Source organism: Dipodomys spectabilis, unplaced genomic scaffold (assembly GCF_019054845.1).
Source record: "Dipodomys spectabilis isolate Male_0828 unplaced genomic scaffold, ASM1905484v1 ptg000773l, whole genome shotgun sequence".
Taxonomy (NCBI): domain Eukaryota; kingdom Metazoa; phylum Chordata; class Mammalia; order Rodentia; family Heteromyidae; genus Dipodomys; species Dipodomys spectabilis.
The window spans coordinates 679,954-702,329 of NW_024871450.1; the positions used below are offsets into that span (position 1 = coordinate 679,954).

General features: G+C 40.8%; 1 protein-coding gene and 1 non-coding gene across 8 annotated transcripts in view; both read right to left on the reverse strand.

Moving 5' to 3' along the window:
- Cnot1 (CCR4-NOT transcription complex subunit 1) overlaps positions 1 to 22,376 on the reverse strand; it is an 80,657-nt gene that overhangs the window by 39,601 nt on the left and 18,680 nt on the right. For 2 of the 7 annotated variants that reach the window (XM_042672851.1, XM_042672846.1), the window contains exons 12-20: positions 19,590 to 19,830; positions 14,749 to 14,868; positions 13,537 to 13,659; positions 10,813 to 10,964; positions 9,403 to 9,553; positions 7,861 to 8,062; positions 5,185 to 5,328; positions 2,881 to 3,005; positions 2,009 to 2,295 (exon numbers count right to left, since the gene is read on the reverse strand). In XM_042672851.1, the coding sequence (XP_042528785.1) occupies positions 2,009 to 2,295; positions 2,881 to 3,005; positions 5,185 to 5,328; positions 7,861 to 8,062; positions 9,403 to 9,553; positions 10,813 to 10,964; positions 13,537 to 13,659; positions 14,749 to 14,868; positions 19,590 to 19,830 (1,545 nt within the window). Of the gene's footprint in view, positions 1 to 2,008; positions 2,296 to 2,880; positions 3,006 to 5,184; positions 5,332 to 7,860; positions 8,063 to 9,402; positions 9,554 to 10,812; positions 10,965 to 13,536; positions 13,660 to 14,748; positions 14,869 to 19,589; positions 19,831 to 22,376 lie in introns of all 7 variants that reach the window. The other 5 variants (XM_042672852.1, XM_042672847.1, XM_042672850.1 and 2 more) reach the window with 3 other exon arrangements.
- Positions 8,987 to 9,122, reverse strand: LOC122102248. The gene has a single exon (XR_006146475.1). It is a non-coding gene; the product is annotated as a small nucleolar RNA SNORA50 (small nucleolar RNA).

A 22,376-nucleotide genomic window follows, 5' to 3' on the forward strand; every position in this document is an offset into this window, starting at 1 on the left:
AGATTAAAACAAGGGATAGGGATACATAGGTTAGTAGTAGAAATGTGCTTAGTGACCAGGAGAAAAAAAAATAAAGGAAAAACAAGAACCACTAAAATGCTATCTATAATAACTCAATATCCAACAAAAAGTAGAAAAACAATGTGTAGTGAGTATAAACACTATAATATTCCTCATAATAAAAGAGAATACTAAAAATATGTAGTAACATCAATGAATCCCAAAACATAATGCTGAAAAGGTTGAACTGGGAAGGTGGCTTCATGGTAGAGTGCTTGCCTCAAATGCATGAGGCTCTGGGTTCGATTCCTCAGCACCACATAAGCAGGAAAAAAAAGAAGCCAGAAGTGGTATTGTGGCTCAAGTGGTTAGGTGCTAGCCTTGAGCTAAAGAGCTGAGGGATAGCACCCAGGACCAGAGTTGAGACCCCAAAACTAACCCCCGCCCCCCCCCAAAAAAAGCTGAACATGGCGAAGCTTCATGGGACCTGCCTATAAGCCAGCTACACAGGAAAGGTAACAAGATGGTAGATAGAGGTCAGCCAAGGACAAAAGTAACAGACTGTACCTGAAAATTGAACAAAAGCAAAAAGAGCTGGCTCAAATGATAAGAATGATAGCTTTCCCTCTGTACAGTATTTTTACAATAAAAATATTTTTTTAAAGTCTAAAAAAAAAAAAAAGAATGATAGCTTTGAGTCTATCATCAATTGGCATGGGGGGGGGGGGGTGCCTACAAAAAGAAAAAACAAAAACCCTACATCTATATATGGTATGATTCCATTTAACTGAAACTCACTCAGGTCTGAACACTGGTGGCTCACTCCAGTAATCCTAGCTACTCAGGGCTTAAATCTGAAGATCAGGAAAATCCAGGAGAATCTTATCTCCAATTAACCACCAGAAACCAGGAAATGAAGCTGTGGCTCAAAGTGTTAGAACACTAGCCTTGAACAAAAGGGAGCCTAGGCTCTGAGTCAAGTCCCACAACTGATGAAAGAAGGAAGAAGGGAGGAGAGAGAGATGGAGGGAGGGAGGGGAGGGGGGAGAGGGAAAAAGAGAGAGAGGAAGAAGGGGAGGGGGAGAGGGAGAAGAGAGGAGAGGGGGACTCCTTGAGGGGCAATGAAAATTGCGGGATTTGTTAAAATTAAGTAACTACACATTAATATACAAAAGAAACAAAAATGTTAAGTCCCTGTCCCACTGGTTTTCCCACTACTTGTAATGAATAATAATTGTAATGAATTGTATGTTTTATTATATATGTATATATAAAGCCTGACATTCATTAGTTGATAAATAAGCCATTGTCCTTTATATATATATATATTTTTTTTTTTTTTTAAAAAAGGGGGTGTTGGACTGTATAACATGTGAACACCGTTATATGTTACAGACTGTGATAGACAATTTGCTCCAGGAAAGTTAGAATGAACTTGTGACTTTACACGAGCATCATTATTCCACAATACTGTGAAATTCCAGAAATTATGTAATCACTTAATCACAATTAAAAAAAAAAAGAACCTTGGGGAAGGTAGGGAGGGAGGGGATGGTAGAGGGAAAACAATGGAGGGGGTAACAATGTTCAAGAGGAAGTGTACTCATTACCTCACTCATGTAACTGTAACCCTCTGTATAGTATCTTTACAATATAAAAAAAAAAAAATCTTTATTAAAAAAAAAAAAGGGGGGGGGGGGGGTGTTGGGAATGTGGCTTAGTGGTAGAGTGCTTGCCTAGCATGCACGAAGCCTTCTATTCCTCAGTACAGAAACAGAAAAGGCCAGAAATGGTGCTGTGGTTCAAGTGGTAGAGCATTAGCCTTGAGCAGAGGGAGGCTCAGGGACAGTGCCCAGGCCCTGAGTTCAAAAAAAAATCCAGAACTAGTGAGTTGGAGGCAGGAGATCACAAATTCAAGACCAATCTAAGCCTCATAATGAGACACTTATTAGAAAGGGAAAAAGGAAGAGGAAGGAAAACTCACTTCATAAGAAGCCTATCTACTCACCTATTTTTAAATCTATCTAGTGCAGCAATCCCAAAATAATACATTTTGGATCCAAAAGGTTTCCGTAAGGCTTCAAGGACATATCTCAGGGCCAGACCCAGTGCCATGTAAGTGACTAGTCCTTTTTCTATTATGCCACCAAACAAGCAAGCTGTTATATGTAACTCTTTATCAGGGTACTGGGGGAAAAACCGATATTCTTCAAACAAGTTCCTTAGCATACAGTTAAATACTTCTCGTTCCCTTTTTATAGTTGAGTCTTTAAATCTCTGTAGCATTTCTAATACCTAGAAAAAAAAAACAAAACACATACAAGCAACTATATATTAGTAAAACCTTCCAGAAATAGTTAATAGCAGACTTATTAAAGTATTTACCAATAAACAGTGCTAGAGATAATATTCTGAAAGAGCCAAGTATAAGGGCATACAACTAGAATCCCAACACTCAGGTCTGGGACAGAAGGTATGGCAAATTCTACAAGACCCCACCTCAAAAAAAAAAAAAAAAAAAAAAAAACAGCAAAGATTTTTGAAAGGTACACAAACATATCGAAACATTTTGAGCTGAATTTCTAAACACTTTGTGAGTGAAAAAGCACACATTTAAGATTTACCCAACAGGGCTGGAAAGGTGGCTCAGTGGTAGAGCGCTTGCCTTGCATGCATGAGGCCCTGGGTTCAATTCCTCAGCACCACGCAAGCAAAAGAAAAAAGCCAGAAGTGGTGCTGTGGCTCAAGTGGTAGAGCGCTAGCCTTGAGCTGAAGGACAGCGCCCAGGCCCAGAATTCCAGCCCCACGACCGGACCCAAAAAAAAAAAAAAAAAAAAAAATTTACCCAACAATGAATAATTAGGAAACATAAATACTCACTTCATCAACAGACATGGTTGGATGTGGTGGATGATTATATATTCGCTGAAAATAGCTATTTGCTTCATCATCTATCTCTTTACTAAAGTGCTGATTTGCCTCTGGCCACACCTGAGATAAGTCGGCTGTGGGAAACAAAGAGCAATCACTGTGCAATTTAATTCCGTCTTCAACTCCCATAAAAAGAGCCAGAGACCAGTATAATTTTAACTTCATAAGAGTAAACTGAAGATCTTAAGCATTAAATGGTCAAACTTCAATATTAAGGCTTTCCAGGAAAACAAAAGATTTTTTGTGTATATGCCAATCCTAAGCCTTAATTAACTCTGGCTGAGCACTATCCTTGAGAGTTTTTTTTGCTGAAGGCTAGTGTTCTACTACTTGAGCCATAGCTCCACCTCCAGCTTTAGGGTAGGTCATTAAAGGTAAAAGTCTCAATGGGATTTCCTGTGCAGGCTGGCTTTGAACTGCAATTCTTAAATCTCAGTCTCCTAAGGATTATCGGCATGAGCAATCAGTGCCTGACCAGAAAATGTTTTTAATAAATGCTGAACACAGACTGGAGGCCTGGCTCAAATGTAGAGCACCAGAAAGCTGAGTCAGAGTCCAAAGCACCAGTCAAGCCCCTATCAAAGGAAGAAGAAAAAAACAAAAAACAAAGTCCAGGAAATAACTGCTGTACACAGTCCTATATTGTCTTTCAGGAAGACCTATTATAATAAAGCTCACTACTCTCCAGCTCCTACCACGTTTAACCTTGAAAGAACCAATTCAGTTAACAAGCCTATACTGTTTTACAGTAAAAATCTCAGCTGGGTCCCAGTGGCTTATGCCTGTAATCCTAGCTATTCTGGAGGCTGAGATCTGAGGATCTGGGTTCAAAGCCAGCCTGGGCAGAAAAGTCCCTAAAAGACTCTTTATCGCGGCCTACCACTCAAAAACCGGAAGTGGAGTTGTAGCTCAAAGTGGTAGAGTGCTAGCCATGAAAAAAAAAAGAGCGCAGGGACAGCACTCAGGCCTGAGTTCAAGCCCTATGAGCAACAAAAGAAAACAATCAAAAACAATAAAAATTTCATTTTGCTGTTAATGCATGTGCATAACAAACTGATAGAAACACAAAGCATGCTACAAAACATAACATTCAGACAAGCCTCTCACACTTAACATTTTCAAGTCAGCTTGTATACTTTCAATCCTTTCGATTTGTTAGTTGAGAGACAAGGTCTCACCTATGGAGCCCAGCCTCGCCAAGACTTGAAATCATCCTACCTATCACTAGGACTACAGGCTTGTGTCAATTTCAGCCAGATAATACTTTCAAACCACGTTTGATAAATACTCAGTCCGGGGCTGGGAAGGTAGCTTAGTGGTAGAGTGCCTTCCTTGCATATATTAAACTCTGGATTTGATTCCTCAGTACCACATAAACAGAAAAGGCTGGAAGTGGTACTGTGGCTCAAGTGGTATATGTGATAGCTTTGAGCAAAAGAAGCTCAGGGACAGTGTCCAGGCCCTGAGTTGAAGCCCTATGGCATAAATAAACAAATAAATAAATTCCGTCCCTGGGATAAAAAGATATACACATTAATTATTGCCTATGTATTTGACTTTGGTTAGTATTACACAAGAGGTGAAGCTTTTAAAAAGTTGCCACAAATTATTTCATTTAACACGCGGCAATAGTTATGAAATATGAAACTATATAACTATAATTTTAAATAATGTGTTACTGGGCTGGGAAGGTGGCTCAGTGGTAGGGTGCTTGGTTCACATGCATAAGGCCCTGGGTTCTATTCCTCAGCATCACATACACAGAAAAAGCCAGAAATGGCACTATGGCTCAAGTGGTAGAGCGTTAGCCTTGAGCTGAAGTGCTGAGGGACAGACCCCAGGCCCTGAGTTCAAGCCCCACGACCAACAACAATAACAAAAATATTACTTTCTAAACTTAATTGAAATAAAGAGCAAACAATAAAAGAGCCAACACCAAGAAATTTAACAAACTGAAAATACTTTTGTTTTCCCACTAGTTCCTACTTTCTGGATGTTACCTCTTACGAACCATCACATGGTTGAGTATCAATCCAGAGCAAAGGTGGATTAAAAGCTCTATAGTTCTTAATTTTAATAATTCAGATTATGATTTTATTCCTTCTATTGTAGAATACACATCAACATTTGACCCTTATAATATCTTAAATTTAATTAATGCTTCTGTCCATATAACTCAAAAGAAATCAGACACTCAGTAAAATTTATGTGTATCAGTCACACGTCACAATCACAGACAACACTACCACTTACAAGGTTTCATCTTACTCTGCTGGAATGTAGGCTGGTTGAGTCCAGAGGTGCCCAGTTTTCTCTGTACGAAGGGATCATTATTCACTGTAGGAAGTCCAAGAGCCCCAGTTCCTATACCAGTCAAGCTGCCTGTGCCAAGACCACCTACTAGAGAGAACAAAGGTAGCCAGAAGTTCCATCATTCCTTATATACTTAACTTCATTCACGGCACCAGGATATACCCTTAATAGTTAATGTCTCTTTGTTAAATGCCAATGGATACCCAGTCAATTTTCAAGAGAAGCTAAAAAATTTAGAGTAGATGCAAATTGATAATAGCAAAATTTTCTCAGCATTAATAATTTATTATTTCACTTGGGCCCTTACCTGCTGGGTAGGGGCTATATTACTAGAGCTAATCATCTAGGGCTCTTATAGTCTTGAATATGGAATTTAAAAAAAAACAAACAAACAAGCCCCTGGCTTGTTTATCACAATGACTAAAATTTTATTTCATTATTAACATTTTACACTTATTGTAAGTCTATGGTTCCTCTCAACTCTGGCCAAAAAGAGTCTTACACAGTAGTAAGATTTATCCCAGGACACTAAATAACTATAGAGAAGCCTTGGTTTGAGTGGCATCAAGTCTAGAATCATGTTGGAGCAATATTAACTACATGACCAAGTCTTATCTACAGTCAGTCATACAATTTAATACCCCAACTTACAACATGAATATGGGTTAAGAAAAACAAAGAAATAAATCTTAAAATTAGCCCTTGTTAACCAGGCCCTGGTGACTCATGCTTATACTCCTCAGGAGGCTGAGACCTGAAGATCTAGGTTCAAAGTCAGGCAGGAAACTCCGTGAGATTCTTAGCTCCAATTAACCACCAGAAAACCGGAAGTGGCCCAGTGGTGATAAGAGAGCTCATCTTGAGCTGAAGAGATGAGGGACAGTGCCCAGACCCAGAGTTCAAGCCCCACAACGGACAAAAATAAATAAATAAGCCCTTGTTTCAATAAAGCCGCAAGCTAAGAAATATTTGGGGAGGACAGGACACTGAAAACGTTTTAAGGATATAATAACTTTTTGAGGGGCTGGTCCTGATGATTAAACTCAAGACCTGAACGTTGTCTCTCTACCACTACAACCACAGTGCCACTTCCGGCTTTTTCTGCTTATGTGATGCTGAGGAATCGAACCCAGGGCCTCATGCATGCAAGGCAAACACTCTACCACTGAACCACCTTCCCAGCTTTCTGTGTTTGTTTTTACTCAACGATTGCAAGTCTGCCACTTGAGCCACAGTTTTGTCTGAGTAGTTTATTGGAGATAAGTTTCATGAACTTTTCCTTCCTGGGCTGGCTTAGAACTGTGATCCTCAGATCTCAGCCTCCTGAGTACCTAGGATTTCCGGCATGAGCCACCAGTACCTGGCTTTAGTATTATTTTTGATGTGGGAAAAACAAAAAACAGGCAGAACATCCATGCCTGAATTTGGTATATATAGTATTTTCAAGCTTAATTATATCCCCATAATGACTCATTAAACTGATCTTCCTTGTTTCTGGTGGCTCACACCTGTAATGTTAGCTACTCAGGAGCCTGAAACTGGAAGATCCAGTCTGGAAGCAGATGGGGCAGAAATATTTTGAGAAACTTCATCTCCAATTAAACAGCAAAATGTCAAAACAAAATTTATAGCTCAAGTGGTAAAGCACCAGGCATGAATAAGAGAACTGAGAGTACAAAGCTCTGATTTCAATCTATGTACTGATACAGACACAGACACAGACACACACACACACACACACACACACACACACACACACACACACACACAAACACACTGAACTAAGCCTAATACATTATTAGCTTTGAGTCTATAGCTCAATGGCGAAACAAACACATGCATATAACACAAGAACATGACTTTATCCCCCATCTACAAAAATACCATGAAATGTTAAAAAAAAAAGTGACCAATAAGCCGGGCGCTGGTGGCTCACGCCTGTAATCCTAGCTACTCAGGAGGCTGAGATCTGAGGATCGCGGTTCAAAGCCAGCCCGGGCAGGAGAGACCGTGAGACTCTTATCTCCAATAAACCACCAGAAAACCGGAAGTGGCGCTGGAGCTCAAGTGGTAGAGCGCTCGCCTTGAGCTGAAGAGCTGAGGGACAGCGCCCAGGCCCAGAGTTCAAGCCCCACGACCGACAAAAAAAAAAAAAAGTGACCAATAAACAGGTAACACTATCATTTGACAATACAAAATCCTTACTAAACTACTCAACTATCTTTATAATGTTTAAATATCCTGTTTCTTTTTTTTTTTTTTTTTTGGGGGGGGGGGGGGAGATCTGGTAGTGGGATCTGAACTCTGGGCCTGGGCGCTATCCCTCAGCTCTTCAGCTCAAGGCTAGCACTCTACCACTTGAGCCATAGCACCACTTCCGGCCTTTTTTTTCTGCTTATGTGGTGCTGAGGAATCGAACCCAGGGCCTCATGCATGCAAGGCAAGCGCTCTACCACTGAGCCACCTTCTCAGCCCCTAAATATCCTGTTTCTATTAAATTAAATTGAACAATGGCACAGTTTTATCTCTTTCACATTTTCACTTAACTTTCCTTTATCATAATCACTCTAAAAAGAACAATGAAATTTACAAGTAAGCCATATTGCTCCCCATTACCTGGAAGCTGTGATGAAAGTCCTCCAATACCACTGAATGCAGTTGTTTGATTTGGGGTTGAAAGAGGTGGAAATGCTTTTGCTGGTGATTGAGGGGTACTGAATGCAGAACCCAAATTTGGAGGAAAGCCCTGCATGCTCTGGGTGTGAGGAGCAGCTGAACCACCTATACTAAGAGATGCCATTCCAGCAAGGGGGTCAATCTAAAGAAAAACATTGTAAACAGATATTAAGACATGTTTCAAGGAAAGTCAGAGATGACACAATTCAAAGAAATCTTTAGCAGTATTTCTTCATATGCTTAAGAAGGAACCTCAACAAACAAAATATTTAATTCCCAATACCATGTCTGCTAGTCATTTTCAGGTTACATATAAATATAGGTTTAAGAATTAACCCACGTGGGGCTGGGAAGGTGGCTCAGTGGTAGAGCACTTGCCTTGCATGCCTGAGGCCCTGGGTTTGATTCCTTAGCACCACATAAGCAAAAAGAAAAAAGCAGGAAGTGGCGCTGTGGCTCAAGTGGTAGAGTGCTAGCCTTGAGCTGAATTGCTGAGGGACAGCGCCCAGGCCCAGAGTTCAGGCCTCATGACCGGACCCAAAAAAAAAGAATTAACCCATGTCAAAAAGTATCAGAACCACAGATGAAGGAAAAAACAAAAACAAAAACAAAATCTATGCATAGTAATGTCCCTGTCACCATAATGGCATGAGCAGATATTACACTGATTCATTGCAATTTCTAATAAAATAAAATCTTCTAAACTAAGTCATTTCTCAAAAAAACTTTAAAAATTACAAATAAAGCCTCCAGTCAAAACATATATAGTCTGAATTTAAGAACCTTCAGGGTTTAAAGATCAGCTTTGACTTTTAAAACAAACTTAAAACACAGGTATGTTATTTACCAGATTATTTCTAAACAATCAAATGTATTTCCAAGCATCTTAGTTTGTGGCACTATTTCATATGCTCATAAGTATAGAAAATGGCACGCAAATGCCTTTTATAGACACTGAAGAATCACTAATCCTTATACCCCAATCTGCCCTTTAGTGCACTGGGTAACAGAAGTGGGGTATGTTGCTCCCAAAGAGAATGGGGTGGTCGGTGTCAGGGAGTAACTTAAATGTACCTTGTTTTTAAAAGAGCAGTTCAGTTGAGAGCTGAAGAGCCCCAGTTATAACAAGTCGTTATGCTCTAGTACTGTTGCTTGGCCCGTGAAGCTACAAACAAGACACATCAGATTCAAAGGCAGTGCTTATTTCTCAAGAGTGTAATTCTAATTTTAAAAAGAAACCTTTTTCATTTACCTAAATAAGTGGTTTCTATCTTTGTTCAAGATTCATGTTCTTTTTGATAATTAAACTCTATTTTTAACTATAATGCCAACTGATGAATTGCCTTTAAAATACAAGTGTATACTACACATGCAGGTATCTAAAATGTAATAAGCTTAGTTTATCAAAGATGATGCAGAAGCTTAGTCTATTCTGAGTCAATGAACAAATGCAGACATACCAATGGTAATATTCATTTTTACCTGAACAGGAGAAATGGCATCTAAGCTACTAGCACTAGGAGGTCGTCCTTTTGGCATAACTCCAGGTGGTGGCTGTCTGGCCTTATTCATAACATTACTACAATTGGCTACCATGGTGAGGATGGTCTCTGATAACTCCTGAGAAACACTCCTATAAAGAGAAAGAAGAAAGTAGGCTAGAGGTATGGTTCAAGTGGTAGAGATACCTGGCAGTACAAACCTTGAATTCAAAACATAATTTATACATGTACAAGTAATACATATAAGGATCACAGTTTAAAGCCAGCATGGCCAGGAAAGTCCATGAAACTCCAATAAACCACTAGGATATCGGAAGTGGCGCTGTGAGTCAAACATAGAGCGCCTGCCTTGAGCTGAAGAGTGCAGGGACAGTGCCCAAGCCCAGAGTTCAAGTCCCACAACCAACACACACACACAAAAAAGAAGTCATATACATAGTTAACTACCCAGAATTTGACAGAGTTAAAATTCCTCACTTAAAATACTAAGATAGCCAATGAGACTCAGACAACCCCCCACCTTCCCAATAAATATCAACTAGAAAATGTCTTAAAATAGAATTAAGAGTGGGGCACAATGGTAGATGCCTATAATCCCAGATACTTAGGTAGCTGAGGCAGAACTAAAATGGATGGAAATGGAGGATATCAAGTCAAATCAAGGTCAATTAACAAGATATTGTATATTTTTCCTTACATATGAAAAGTAGATCTTCAAAAGATATACAAATTCATGGCAACATACATGTATATATACCTGATTATATAATTAGAGATGAGATAAACATAGAATGTGAGTCAAACTAAGGAACTACTTAGAAAAAGTGGGTGAAATAATTTTGAAATAATTTCAAATATGTATGGGGAAAAAACCATAAAAGAGCTTCAATGAAAACTACTAATCAGTAAGGGTAGAGTGAATGGAAGAGAAACAATATCTATTGGAAGTTATTAGCCGCAGAAGGTGATAGAGCTAATACTAAGAAGGAGGGTGAAAGAATATGGTGAAGCAAATAGTTTCATACAACAATGAAACCTGTTTGAAGTTATTTTATGAAGGGGATAAAGGACAGTGATAAAAGAGGGTGATACTGATTGAAATACATTGCAAATGTGTGGAAATGTCACAATGAAATCCCCCTTTGACTTATGTATGCCATTTTAAAAAGTACAAAGAAAAATATCAATTTTTTTCACAAAACTTAATGCTTATATGAAGTCAATGGTACTCTAATATTACAACTAGACAGATACCAAAAAAAAAAAAAAAAAAAAAAAAACTCCACAAAAACAGCAATGTTCCTTAGGAATACAGACGCACAAAAAAATATTAATTACAAGCAAAATAATCAAATTCAAGAAGACAATTTTCCTAGCATGTTCTTCTTACCCCGCACAAGCCTGTAGACAAGCCAACATTGTCGCCAGAGTTTCAGGAGGAAGTTGAGCACTCTTAGGCTGGTCTTTCTCTGGGGCAAGTCCACCCAAAATAGAAGGACATCTTCTCTTTAAGAAAGTCATGCATGCTTGAATAAAAGGTTCCTGGGGGAGGGGGGGGGGGGGGGAATGTTTTCAGCATACTAAAATTGATACTGTTTTCAGATTAAAGATAACAACTAAACATTAAAACAAAAATGTAAGCCAGGAACTAGTGGCTCATCCCTGTAATCCTAGCTGCTCAGGAGGCTGAGATTTGAGGATAGATTGAAGCCAGCCTGGGCAGGAAAGGCCATGAGACTCTAGCTCCAATTAACCACCAGAAAACTGGAAGTACAGCTGTGTCTCAAAGTGGTAGAGTACTAGCCTTGAGTACAAAAAGCTCAGGGACAGTCCTAGGCCCTGAGTTCAAGCTCCATGACCAACTGCCACCACCCTCAAAAAAGTAGAAATCAACGACATTCATTCTAAATGGCGCATTTGCGCAGGAGGACAGGGGGGTGTTGGAGGGCTTGAATTCAGAGCCTGGGTGTTGTTCCCGAGCTTCTCTGTGCTCAAGGCTAGCACTCTACCACTTGAGCCACAGGGCCACTTTCAGTTTTCTGTGGTTAACTAGAGAAAAGAGACTCAGGGACTTTCCTGTCAGTGATGGCTTAGAACCACAGCCAGAACCACGATCCTTAGATCTCAACCTCCAGAGTAGCTAGGATTACAGGTATGAGCTCAGTATCTGATCTAAATCCCATCTTAAAAAGTTGTTTCTAGCCTGTGCCAGTGGCTCACACCTATATATCCTAGCTACTCAGGAGGCTGAGATCTAAGGATCTGGTTCAAAGCCAACCTGGGCAGGAAAACTTGGGGAGACTCTTATATCCAATTTTAAAAAAAACACTAGAAAACTGGAAGTGGCACTGTGGCTCAAGCAGAAGAGCCTTGAGCTGAAGAGCTGAGGGACAGCGTGCAGGCCCAGAGTTCAAGCCCCACAACCAACAAAAAACAAAACAAAAAAACTGTTTCTTCCTATGTGCCCGTGATTCATATCTACTACTCAGGAGGCTAAGATCTGAGAATCTCGGTTTGAAGTCAGCCCTAGCTAGAAGTGGAGCTGTGGTTTGAGTGATAGAGGAATATAGTGCCTTTGAACTCAGGTATAGTGCCTAGACCCTGCACTCAAGCCCCAGGATCTGTACTGAAACAAACAAACAAAAACTTTTTCTTGCCAGGCACCCCGTAGCTCACACCTATAATCCTAGCTACTCTGGAGGCTGAGATCCAAGGAACATGTCCAAAGCCAGCCTGGGCAGGAAAGTCCGCCCGGACAGGAAAGTCCATGAGACTCTTATCTCCAATAAACCACCAGAAAACTAGATGTGGTACTGTGGCTCAAGCAGTAGAGCACTCACCTTGAGCTGAAGAGCACAGGGACAGCACCCAAGCCCGGAGTTCAAGCCCCATGACCAACAAAGACAAAAAAAACAAGGGCTGGGAAGGTAGCTCAGTGGTAAAGTGCTTGCCTTGCATGCATGAGGCCCTGGGTTCAATTCCTCGTCACCACATAAGCAGAAAAAGTTGTAAGTGGAGCTGTGGCTCAATTGGTAAAGCACTAGCCTTGAGCTGAAGAGCTGAGGGACAGTGCCCAGGCCCACAGTTCAGGCCCCACAACCAAAAAAACAAAAAAAACTTTCTTAGGGCTCAGATGTAGAATTCTTGCCCAGCATACAGTAGCCTCCAAGTTTAATTCCTAGCACGGGGGGGGGGGGGGGGGGGGGGGGGGGGCAGGGGGGCAGGGGGGCGCGCGCCTACACACTTTAGTTATCAAAATTTTACAGCATGGAGGCAGTAGCTCATGTCTATAATCCTACTCAGGAGGTAGGCTGGGGTCTAAGGGTCAAGGTTTGAAGCCAGCCAGGACAGGAAACTCCGTAAAGCTATATCCCCAATTAACCACCTGAACATGGGGGAAGTGGAGCTGTGGTTCAAGTAGTAAAACACGAGACCTGGGAGAGGGTCCAGACGCTGAGTTCAAGCCCCACCCTCTGGTATACACACTAGTGAATGAATAAAAGATCAGTGGGGCTGGGAATGTGACTTGGTGGTAGAGTGGTTGCCTAGCTTGCATGAAGCCCTGGGTTCAATTCCTCAGTACCACATAAACACAAAAAGCAGGAAGTGGTGCTGTGACTCAAGTGGTAGATTGCTAGCCTTGAGCAAAAAGAAGCTTAGGGACAATGCCCAAGCCCTGAGTCCAAGCCCTAGGACTGGGAAGGAAAAAAAAAGGAAGTGGATCGGTGGCTCAAGTGGTAGCCTTGAGCTCAAAAGCTCAGGGACAGTACCCAGGTCGAGTTCAACTCCATGACCAGCACATAAATGAATGAATGAATGAATGTGAACTAAATGGATATATCATGCTTCTGTTTTCTGTCAGGCACTGGTAACTCATACTTACAATCCTAGCTACTCAAGAGGCTGAGATTTGAGGATGCAGGTTCAAATCCAACCTGAGCCATAGACTCTTATCCTCAATTAACCAGCAAAAAGGCAGAAGCTGAACTGTGTGGCTCAAGTGGTAGAATACAAGACTTGAACAAAAATTTAAGGAATAGTTCCCAGGCCTTGAGTTCAAACTCAAACACACACACACACCCCTATACACACATCCCTACCATATCATGCTTACCCCATGCTCTCTTATTTTATCTGTGAGCCATTTGTCAAGTTTGAGGTATTCACGACGTGAAGCAAGTGCAGCAAGGTCAATAACAAAGGCAAATGGAGTGCCATTTAGCAGCATTGACAAGGCCTAAAGAGAAAAAGGATACTAGAAATGTTAAGTCACAAGTAAATTACTATTTTCTGTGGCCTATTATCTATTTCCTACTTTTCACAAACAAGTCTAGATAACATACTGCTACTATTTCCTTGACCATGATTATTTTTTTGAAGAGTCTCAAGTTTGGGTTTGTATTTTTTGGCAGTCCTGAGGCTTGACCTCAAGGCCCTGGGCACTGTCCCTGAGCTTCTTTTGCTCAAGGCTAGCACTCTACCGCCTGAGCCACATTAGCACCATTTCTGGCCTTTTCTGTTTATGTGGTACTAAGGAATTGAACCCAGGGCTTCATACATGCTAGGCAAGCACTCTACTACTAAGTCACATTTCCAGCCCACGTCACAACTTGTTAAACAGCTTAATACATTCTATATTTAAATTATTCCTAATTTAAAACAAATTCACACACCGTCAGCTCATTTAACTCTTTAAGTACTGGTGCCTTTTCAAATTAACTAAACCTATAATAAAGCATGACTCAAAGCATAAAGTTCATTATCCATTTTCTTAAAATCTAAATGTGTAAACCAAATGCAACTAGTGGTGACATCCATTCAGATTAATATTCTAATAAATGCAGAGATGCATCTTACTTTCTCCAAAATTATATTACTATTAAATAATGCATAATAAAAGTGTATTCATCATTTCACTTGCTTTAAAAGCCTTGCCAGAGTTGGGAGTATAACTCAGTGGCAGAGTATTTGCCCAGAACATTCAAGTCCTCAGGTTTCATTACTCAACATCTACATCGTAGTTATATTATATCATACATCTTACACAAAACAAAAAGCAGTTAAAAAAGAAAAAAGAAAAGCCAGGCTTTAATACACAAGATAAACCAGAAATAAATGAAGACTATCTAACATAAAGGCAGACTTTTTAAAAAAATGTATCTAAAAGCATTCACCTTCCCAATCTCTTTAAATTTTTAAGGCAAAATTCTTAATTCATTTACCAAAGTAGTAATTACATATGAATTGTGCCTAATATATCTAAATTACATGAAACTGACTTTATAATCACTAAAATACTGGTGTCATTCTGTCCCTCTGAAATTACCTTCAAGTCTTGGGCCACATCAAGTATTCGAGACAATTTGGCCTGGTCATATTGCTCCCCTCTCATGTACCATTCTGCCATTGCATGCATGATAAGTTGGCGTATTGATGGAGACTGGCCCTAAGAAGAGAGGAAGAGATTAGATGAAAACACTTCTATTTGATAGGTAGGCATTTGTCAGACTTCCTAATTTTGTTAATTATATTCAGGTAAAAAGTATATCCATGCAAACACTAAGTTCAGGCCTCAAAACACTACACTATTGGAGAAATTCTTCATTCTATATCATCCAACTATCTTCTAAATCTGAGTCTAAATAATTCAACAAAATTACAAAAATACCATATATGTATCTGCTTACCCATCTTCAAAAACAAAAATGAGACCATGAAATATGAAGCCAAGCATCATAGTAAAGTCTATAATGCCAACACGGCTGAGGAAGAAACTAGACTAGCATGAGTTTGAGGCCCACCTGAACTACATACTGAAATAAAAGAGGGACTATATTCAGGCTCGCCCCTAAAAATAAAAAATAAAAATACAAAGTTTAAAAAAAAAAAAAAAGAGGGGGAGAGTTGGGCACCAGTGGCTCACACTATAATCCTACTCATCAGGAGGTTGAGATCTGAGGATCACAGTTCAACGGTAGCCCGGGAAGGAAAGTCTAGGAGACTCTTATCTCCAACTAACCACCAGGAAACCAGAAGTGTCTCAAGTGATAAAGTGAGCACCCTGAGCTAAAGAGCTCAGGAACAGCACCCAGACCCTGGCTCTGAGTTCAAGCCCCACAACGACAAAAATAATAATAATAATAATAATAATAATAAGCACCTAAACAAACAAATAAAAGGGAAGAGGGGTTAAGGTGGGAGTGACACTGGTCTGGAAATGGTGCTCTTCAGTATCACCTCAGTATGTCCAAAACCCCAAACTAAACAAAAAGAAAAAAAAAAAGTCACGAGTTTGGCCAAGTGTTAAGAGTATGTGCCAGAGTCTGGGTATAATCCCCAGCACCACAAAAAGAGAATAAGCTAGATGCCAGGGTTTATACCTGTAATTCAGTTACTCAGGAGGCTGAGATCCCAGGATCTTGGTTCAAAAGCCAGCCCGGGAAGGAAAGTCCAGAAGACTCTTATCTCCAACTAACCACCAGAAAACCAGAAGTAGTGCTGTGGCTCAAGTGATAGATAGCTCACCTTGAGCTCAAAAGCGCAGGGACAGCTCCCAAGCCCAGAGTTAAAGCCCCATGACCGACAAAAATTTGGGACTTACTAGGCTGGCTACATACTGATAAGCCACCTTTTATTGGGTGCTAGCCCTGGGGCTTGAACTGAGTGCCTGGACATGGCTTGAGCTTCCCCCATACCTAGCCACTTTTATCTGGCTTCCAATTCCTGACCTGCCTCTATCAAGCTTCTTTTTTTTTTTTTTTTTTTTTTTTGGGGGGGGGGGGGGGGGGTCCGGTCGTGGGGCCAGAATTCTGGGCCTGGGCGCTGTCCCTCAGCTCTTCAGCTCAAGGCTATCGCTCTACCACTTGAGACACAGCTCCACTTCTGGCTTTTTTCTTTTTGCTTATGTGGTGCTGAGGAATCAAACCCAGGGTCTCAGGCATGCAAGGAATGCGCTCTACCACTGAGCCACCTTCCCAGCCCTATCAAGCTTCTTAATGTTAGTAAAATGAGAGGTGCACACTACTTCTCCTAGCTTCCCTCCCTGGAAGGACCTTTTTTTCCCAGGCTGGCCTGGAACTGCAACCTTGATCTTAGCCACCCATATAGCCTGGGGTAACATTTGTCCCACCAAGCCTAACCAGTGAAAATGGGGCTTTGTTTGGCATGCTTTTCAGCCTAGGCTAGCCTCAAGCCATGATCATCTCAATCTCTGCCTCTTAAAGCAGTTAGGATTATAGGCATAAACCACTAGCACAACTTTCACATCTTAATAAGAGATTAATCACTGGCACAGGGGTGGCTTACACCCACAGTCCCAATTACTCAGAAGACTTGAGACCCTAGAGGTTCTATCTCCAATTACCCAGCAAATGCCACACTTGAGCCATGGTACAAGTTGTAGAGTGCCACCCATGAACAAGAAAGTCAAGGAGGAATATGAGGGGGCCTGAATACAGTGTATTCACATGCATGCACACACATAATTAAGAACTTTAATCAAGTTAGTTTCTTAAAGCATTTGCACATAATCTAGTTTTAAACTGTTTTATTTTTATATGCCAAACTAAGTACTTGAATAAAACAGGAAAGTATTTTTCCTTTAAAGTTCTAGCATTTACCATTGTATAAATGTAGAGGAAGTGGCACTATGGCTCAAAGTGGTAGAAAAGTTCAGGGACAGAACCCTGAATACAAGCCCCACAACAGACTACTACTACTACTACTACTACTACTAATAATAATAATAATAATAATAATAATAATAATAATGGCATGATTATAAATGTAGACCCATTTGGCATAGTGGCACACATCTATAATCTTAGCATGACAGAGACTGAGGCAAAAAGATTGAGAGTTCCAGGCCAGCCTGATGTATAAAATGAAGCTATCTAAAATATTAAAAATGAATGAGAAAATGTGTGCCAGCTATTCCAGAGGAGGAAAATGAAAGGAACATGGGATATAAAAGCTCATGGCCAGCTTAAGTAACAACTTTTCCAGACTCTATCTCTACCTTATGTGGGACAGGATGAAGGCTGGAGGCTAGCTAAAGTAAACTTACCATGAAACCTAGTTTGAGAAACAAACTAAAGAGCAAAAGGATTGGGACATAGCAATATTGGTAGACACTTATCTAGCACATGGGAAAGATGGGGAGGGGAAAGGGAGGGAGGGAGGAAGGGAGGGAGGGAGGGAGGGAGGGAGAGCTGGCTATTAAAACAGCAGAAGTAGAGCTGTAGCTCAAGCAGTAGAAAGAACATCAGCTTTGAGGGGGGAAAAAGCCAAGCCACAGTGCAAGGCCCTGAGTCAAATCCTAGTAACGAAACCAAATAAATGAACAAAAGTTTATCTGTCAGGGCTGGGCATATGGCTTAGCAGTAGAGTACTTGCGTAGTTAGCATGTACGAAGCCCTGGGTTTGATTCCTCAGTACACAGAAAAGGACTGAAGTGGTGCTGTGGTTCAAGTAGTAGACTGCTAGCTGTGAGCAAAAGCAGCTCAGGGACAGTGCACAGGCCCTGAGTTCAAGCCCAAGGACTGGCAATTTAAAAAACTGTATCTGTCAAATTCATCCTACACAATCAGAAAGGAAAAAAAAAAAAAAAAAAACCAGCTCATTACAAACTAAATATAATGTAAATCTAGACACAATTTAAAAATGACAATCAGTCAGGTGCCAATGGCTCATGCCTATAATCCAACCTATTCAGGAGGCTGAGATCTAAGGATCCCAGTTCAAAGCCAGCCCCAGCCCGGGTAGGAAAGGCCTGAGACTCTCCAATAAACCACCAGAAAACCAGAAGTGGTGCTGTGGCTCAAATGGTAGAATGCTTGCCTTGAGCTAAGGAGCTCAAGGACAACGCCCAGGCCCAGAATTCAAGTCCCACACCCAATCAAAAAAAAAAAAATTATGCCATGCACCAGTGGCTCAGAGTACCCAGGCCTAGAGTTCAAGCCCCACGACCAATAAACAAACAATGACAATTACATTTATGACCTCTTTTTTTTATTTTTCACTTAAGGGAAATGCAGTCCCTCACTACAAATTATGCAGGTGACTCCACATTTGGGGAAAACTCACAGCAGTTAGTAATATGGAGCACAATGAACAAGCTTTGCGGGGGGGGGGGGGGGGGGGGGGGGGGGAATCACCTACATACCCATAGTATAATAAATAACAAATGTTATTAAGCTCCTTATTACTAGCAAAAAGACATTGGTGCCTTAATGAACTGTTTGGTTATGTAGCTTTTTAAATTTTTTAAAGAATTGTCTTCGTGCCCACCAGGGATGTGTAGGTTCCTTTTAACCAGGCACCACTGGCTCCCATCTGTAACCATAGCTACTTAGGAAGCTGAGGTTTGAGGATCGTGGTTCAAAGCCAGCCCAAGAAGTTCCAGAGACTATCTCCAATGCACTATCAATAAGCCAAAACTGAAGTTGTGCTAGAGTTCTAGCCTTGCGCACAAAAACAAAAAGGGGAGGGGGTAGGGAGGCATTAGGGACAGCACTCAGGCTCAGAGTTCAAGTCCCAGGACAGGAACATGCGCGTGCACGCATGCTAACTGTCTTACCCAGGAGCCAAATAGCTCATGACTGTAACCCTAGCTACTCAGGAGATCTGAGGATCTGAGATCTGAGGATCACAGTTAGAAGCCAACCTAGAAAGCTAAGTCCATGAGAATCTTATCTCCAATTAAGCACCAAAAAAGACAGAAGTGGAGCTAGGCTAGGTCAAAAAAGCTCAGTAACAGTGCCCAAGCCCTAAGATGGCACCATTAAAAAAAAAAAAAGTATTTTTACTTCCTTCCTCTTTGAGTATTATTTTAATAGCAACAATATCAAGTAAAACATGCCAGATACTGAAGTATCAGTATCTGCAACTTCACTATAATGATTAAGAGACTGACAGCCAAAGGGCTACCTATTAAGAGTCATGCCTATAATCCTAGCTATTCAGAAGGCTGGATTCTGAGGACTAAGATTTGAAGCCAACTTGGGCAGGAAAGTTCATGGGACTCTTATTTTAATTCAGGCCCTAAATTCAAACCTCAGGACCAGTAGACAAAAAAAGATTGACAGAGTATTTACAAAAACACGCTCAAGCCTCCAAGAAATGTCAAATGTTAGGTGAAGAAATCATGAGCAAATGACCATGTCTTACCTGCCCATGCCATGCATAGTGCAAAATAATGGCAGAATTAGGATGGTTTCCAAGGAATATTGGCATCAGAGTGGAGATGAGTTCATGACGTAGAGTGTGCCAAGAAGTGTTGATTTGGAGTAAGGCCAATACCAGCATGTCTGGACAGTGTTTGATAGGAAAGCCAAAGAGTTGTTTGACTTGTTCATACTGCCCAACTTCTGCAAGCCTAAGCAGAGATTCAATCAAATCCAAGCTCTTCCTAAAAAGAATGAAGGAAAGATACTCTTTCAATGAAAATACTAGGATACAAAGTCTTCTAGGAGTTTTGAGTTCTGATCAAAACCATGGCTTCAGCTCAAACCCATGGCTTCATACACGTTTTTGCCCACTGAAATACACCATTAGACTGAAAACTCAGTCAAAATAAGTGACTACTAGCTAGTAGCCAAACCACATTGCTATTAATAAATTTAAGTTTTGTTTTGTTGTCGGTCGTGGGGCCTGAACTCTGAGCCTAGGTTCTGTCCCTCAGCTCTTCAGCTCAAGGTGAGCGCTCTACGACTTGAGTCACAGCGCCACTTCTGGGTTTTTCTGCTTATATGGTGCTGAGGAATTGAACCCAGAGCCTCATGCCTGCAAGGCAAGCACTCTACCAAAGCCACCTTCCCAGGCCAAAATTTAAGTATTTAAATTAACGGTATTTATCTAAAAATTATATACTTTTGAGACTGATGTAGTTTGGTGGTAGAGCACTTGATAGGTACGTGTTGGAACCAAGACTGTGAGGAGTGAGGTGAGAATGCTGTTAGGCTTCAAACTAATTTCCAATACAATCCAAATTAACAGGTAATAATTGATGGAGAGGATACGATACAACCATTGAACATTTGTATAATCATGGATTCACCTACCAGAGATACAAGATTTTAATGACTGGGGTGAAAAAATGGAAACAAATCACCAGTTTAGAGCTATTCAAAATTCCAAATTTCATTGCTAGGTATCAGTGGCTTATGTTTGTAAACCTAGCTACCTAGGAGGCTGAGATCTGAAGATTGTGGGCCAGAGCCAAGCCCAAGCAGAAAAATAACATAAAATACTAGAGTCAATTTTTCAAAGAGTTTGGAAAATGATGCCCCAAATCCAAAGCCTAACCACTGCTTACCCTTTTTTGTTGGTGTTGGTCCTGAGGCTTGAACTCAGGCCCTGGGTACTGTCCCTATGCTTTTTCACCACTAGCATTCTACCATTTAAGCCATAGCTCCACTTTGAACTTTTTGGTGGTTAACTGGAGATTAGAATTAGACTCTCATGAACTTTCCTGCCTGGGATGACTTTGAACCACAACCTTCAGATGCTAGCTTCCTAAGTAGCTAGGCGAAAACCACTGAAGCCCAGGTACTGCTTATTCCTATACCTACAATGTTCATTACACTTCCTAAGTTAAACAGCAGCTATGGAGACAATCTAGCCAGCAAATCCTAAGACATTTAACTATGTAACCCATTACAGAAAAAAGTTAACATCTGGCAAGGAACCAGCAGTGGCTCATACCTATAATCTTAGCTACTCAGGAGGCTGAAATTTGAGGATCGCAGTTCAAAGCCAGCCAGGGCAGAAAAAGTTTGTGACATTCTCATCTTCCATTAACCAGCAGAAAACCGGAAGTGGCGCTGTGGCTCAAGTGGCAGAGTGCTCACCTTGAGCTGAAGAGAACACAGGGACAGTGCCCAAGCCCAGAGTTCAAGTCCCATGACCGACCAAAAAACAAAAAAAAAAAAAAAAAAAAATTACCACCTTTTTAGCAATACAGGATTTTAAACTGCTCTACACTGTTTAATGATGGAATAAGCATCCTGGGAAAGCATATAGTTAGTTGAACCTCTCATCCATAGAGGATTAGCTGCAGGACCTGCTCAAATAACAAAATCTAAATCTTAAGCATGCTCAAAAGTACCTTATACAAATAAAATGGTCTAATTTTTTTGGTCGGTCATGGGGCTTTAAGTCTGGGCCTGGGTCCTGTCCCTGAGCTCTTCAGCTCAAGGCTACTAGCACTCCACCACTTGAGCCATAGCACGACTTCTGGCTTTTTCTGCTTATATGGTGCTAAGGAATCAAACCCAAGGCCTCATGTATGCAAGGCAAGTACTCTACCACTGAGCCATCTTCCCAGCCCCAAAATGGTCTAATCTTGACCCATTCCTACACAATTAATAATCATCTAATCAGCTAATAATCTAATCATCTAATAATCATCATCTGCTTCAATGTAAATGCCATGTAAGGTGTTGTTACAGTATACTGCTTAGGGAATAATTAGGAAAAGGACTGCATGTGTGGTACAGGTGCATTTTTCTTTTGAAAAACTATATAGATAGTTCGATCTATATATATGGAAACTAAATTTGGAGAGCTGACTAAAATCACAAACAAAGTGAAGAAACATTACAAACCAAGCACTAGTGGATCACTCCTGTAATCCTAGCTGCTCAGGAGTCTGAGTATTGAGGAGTGTGATTCAAAGGCAGCCAGGGTGACAGTGAAAAATCTCTGTATGTCCACTATCTTCAATTAACTACCAAAAAGCCAGAAATAAAGCTGTGACTCAAGTGGTATAATGCTAACCTTAAGTGAAAAAGCAAAAGGACAATACCAGACCCCTGAGTTCAAACCTCAAGACAGACAGACACACACACACACACACACACACACACACACAAAAGTTATGAAATATATTCCTTATCCCAGAGTCATGTATGACTACAACAAAGATGGAAGGAAGTGCTTTCACTGTCCTTATAA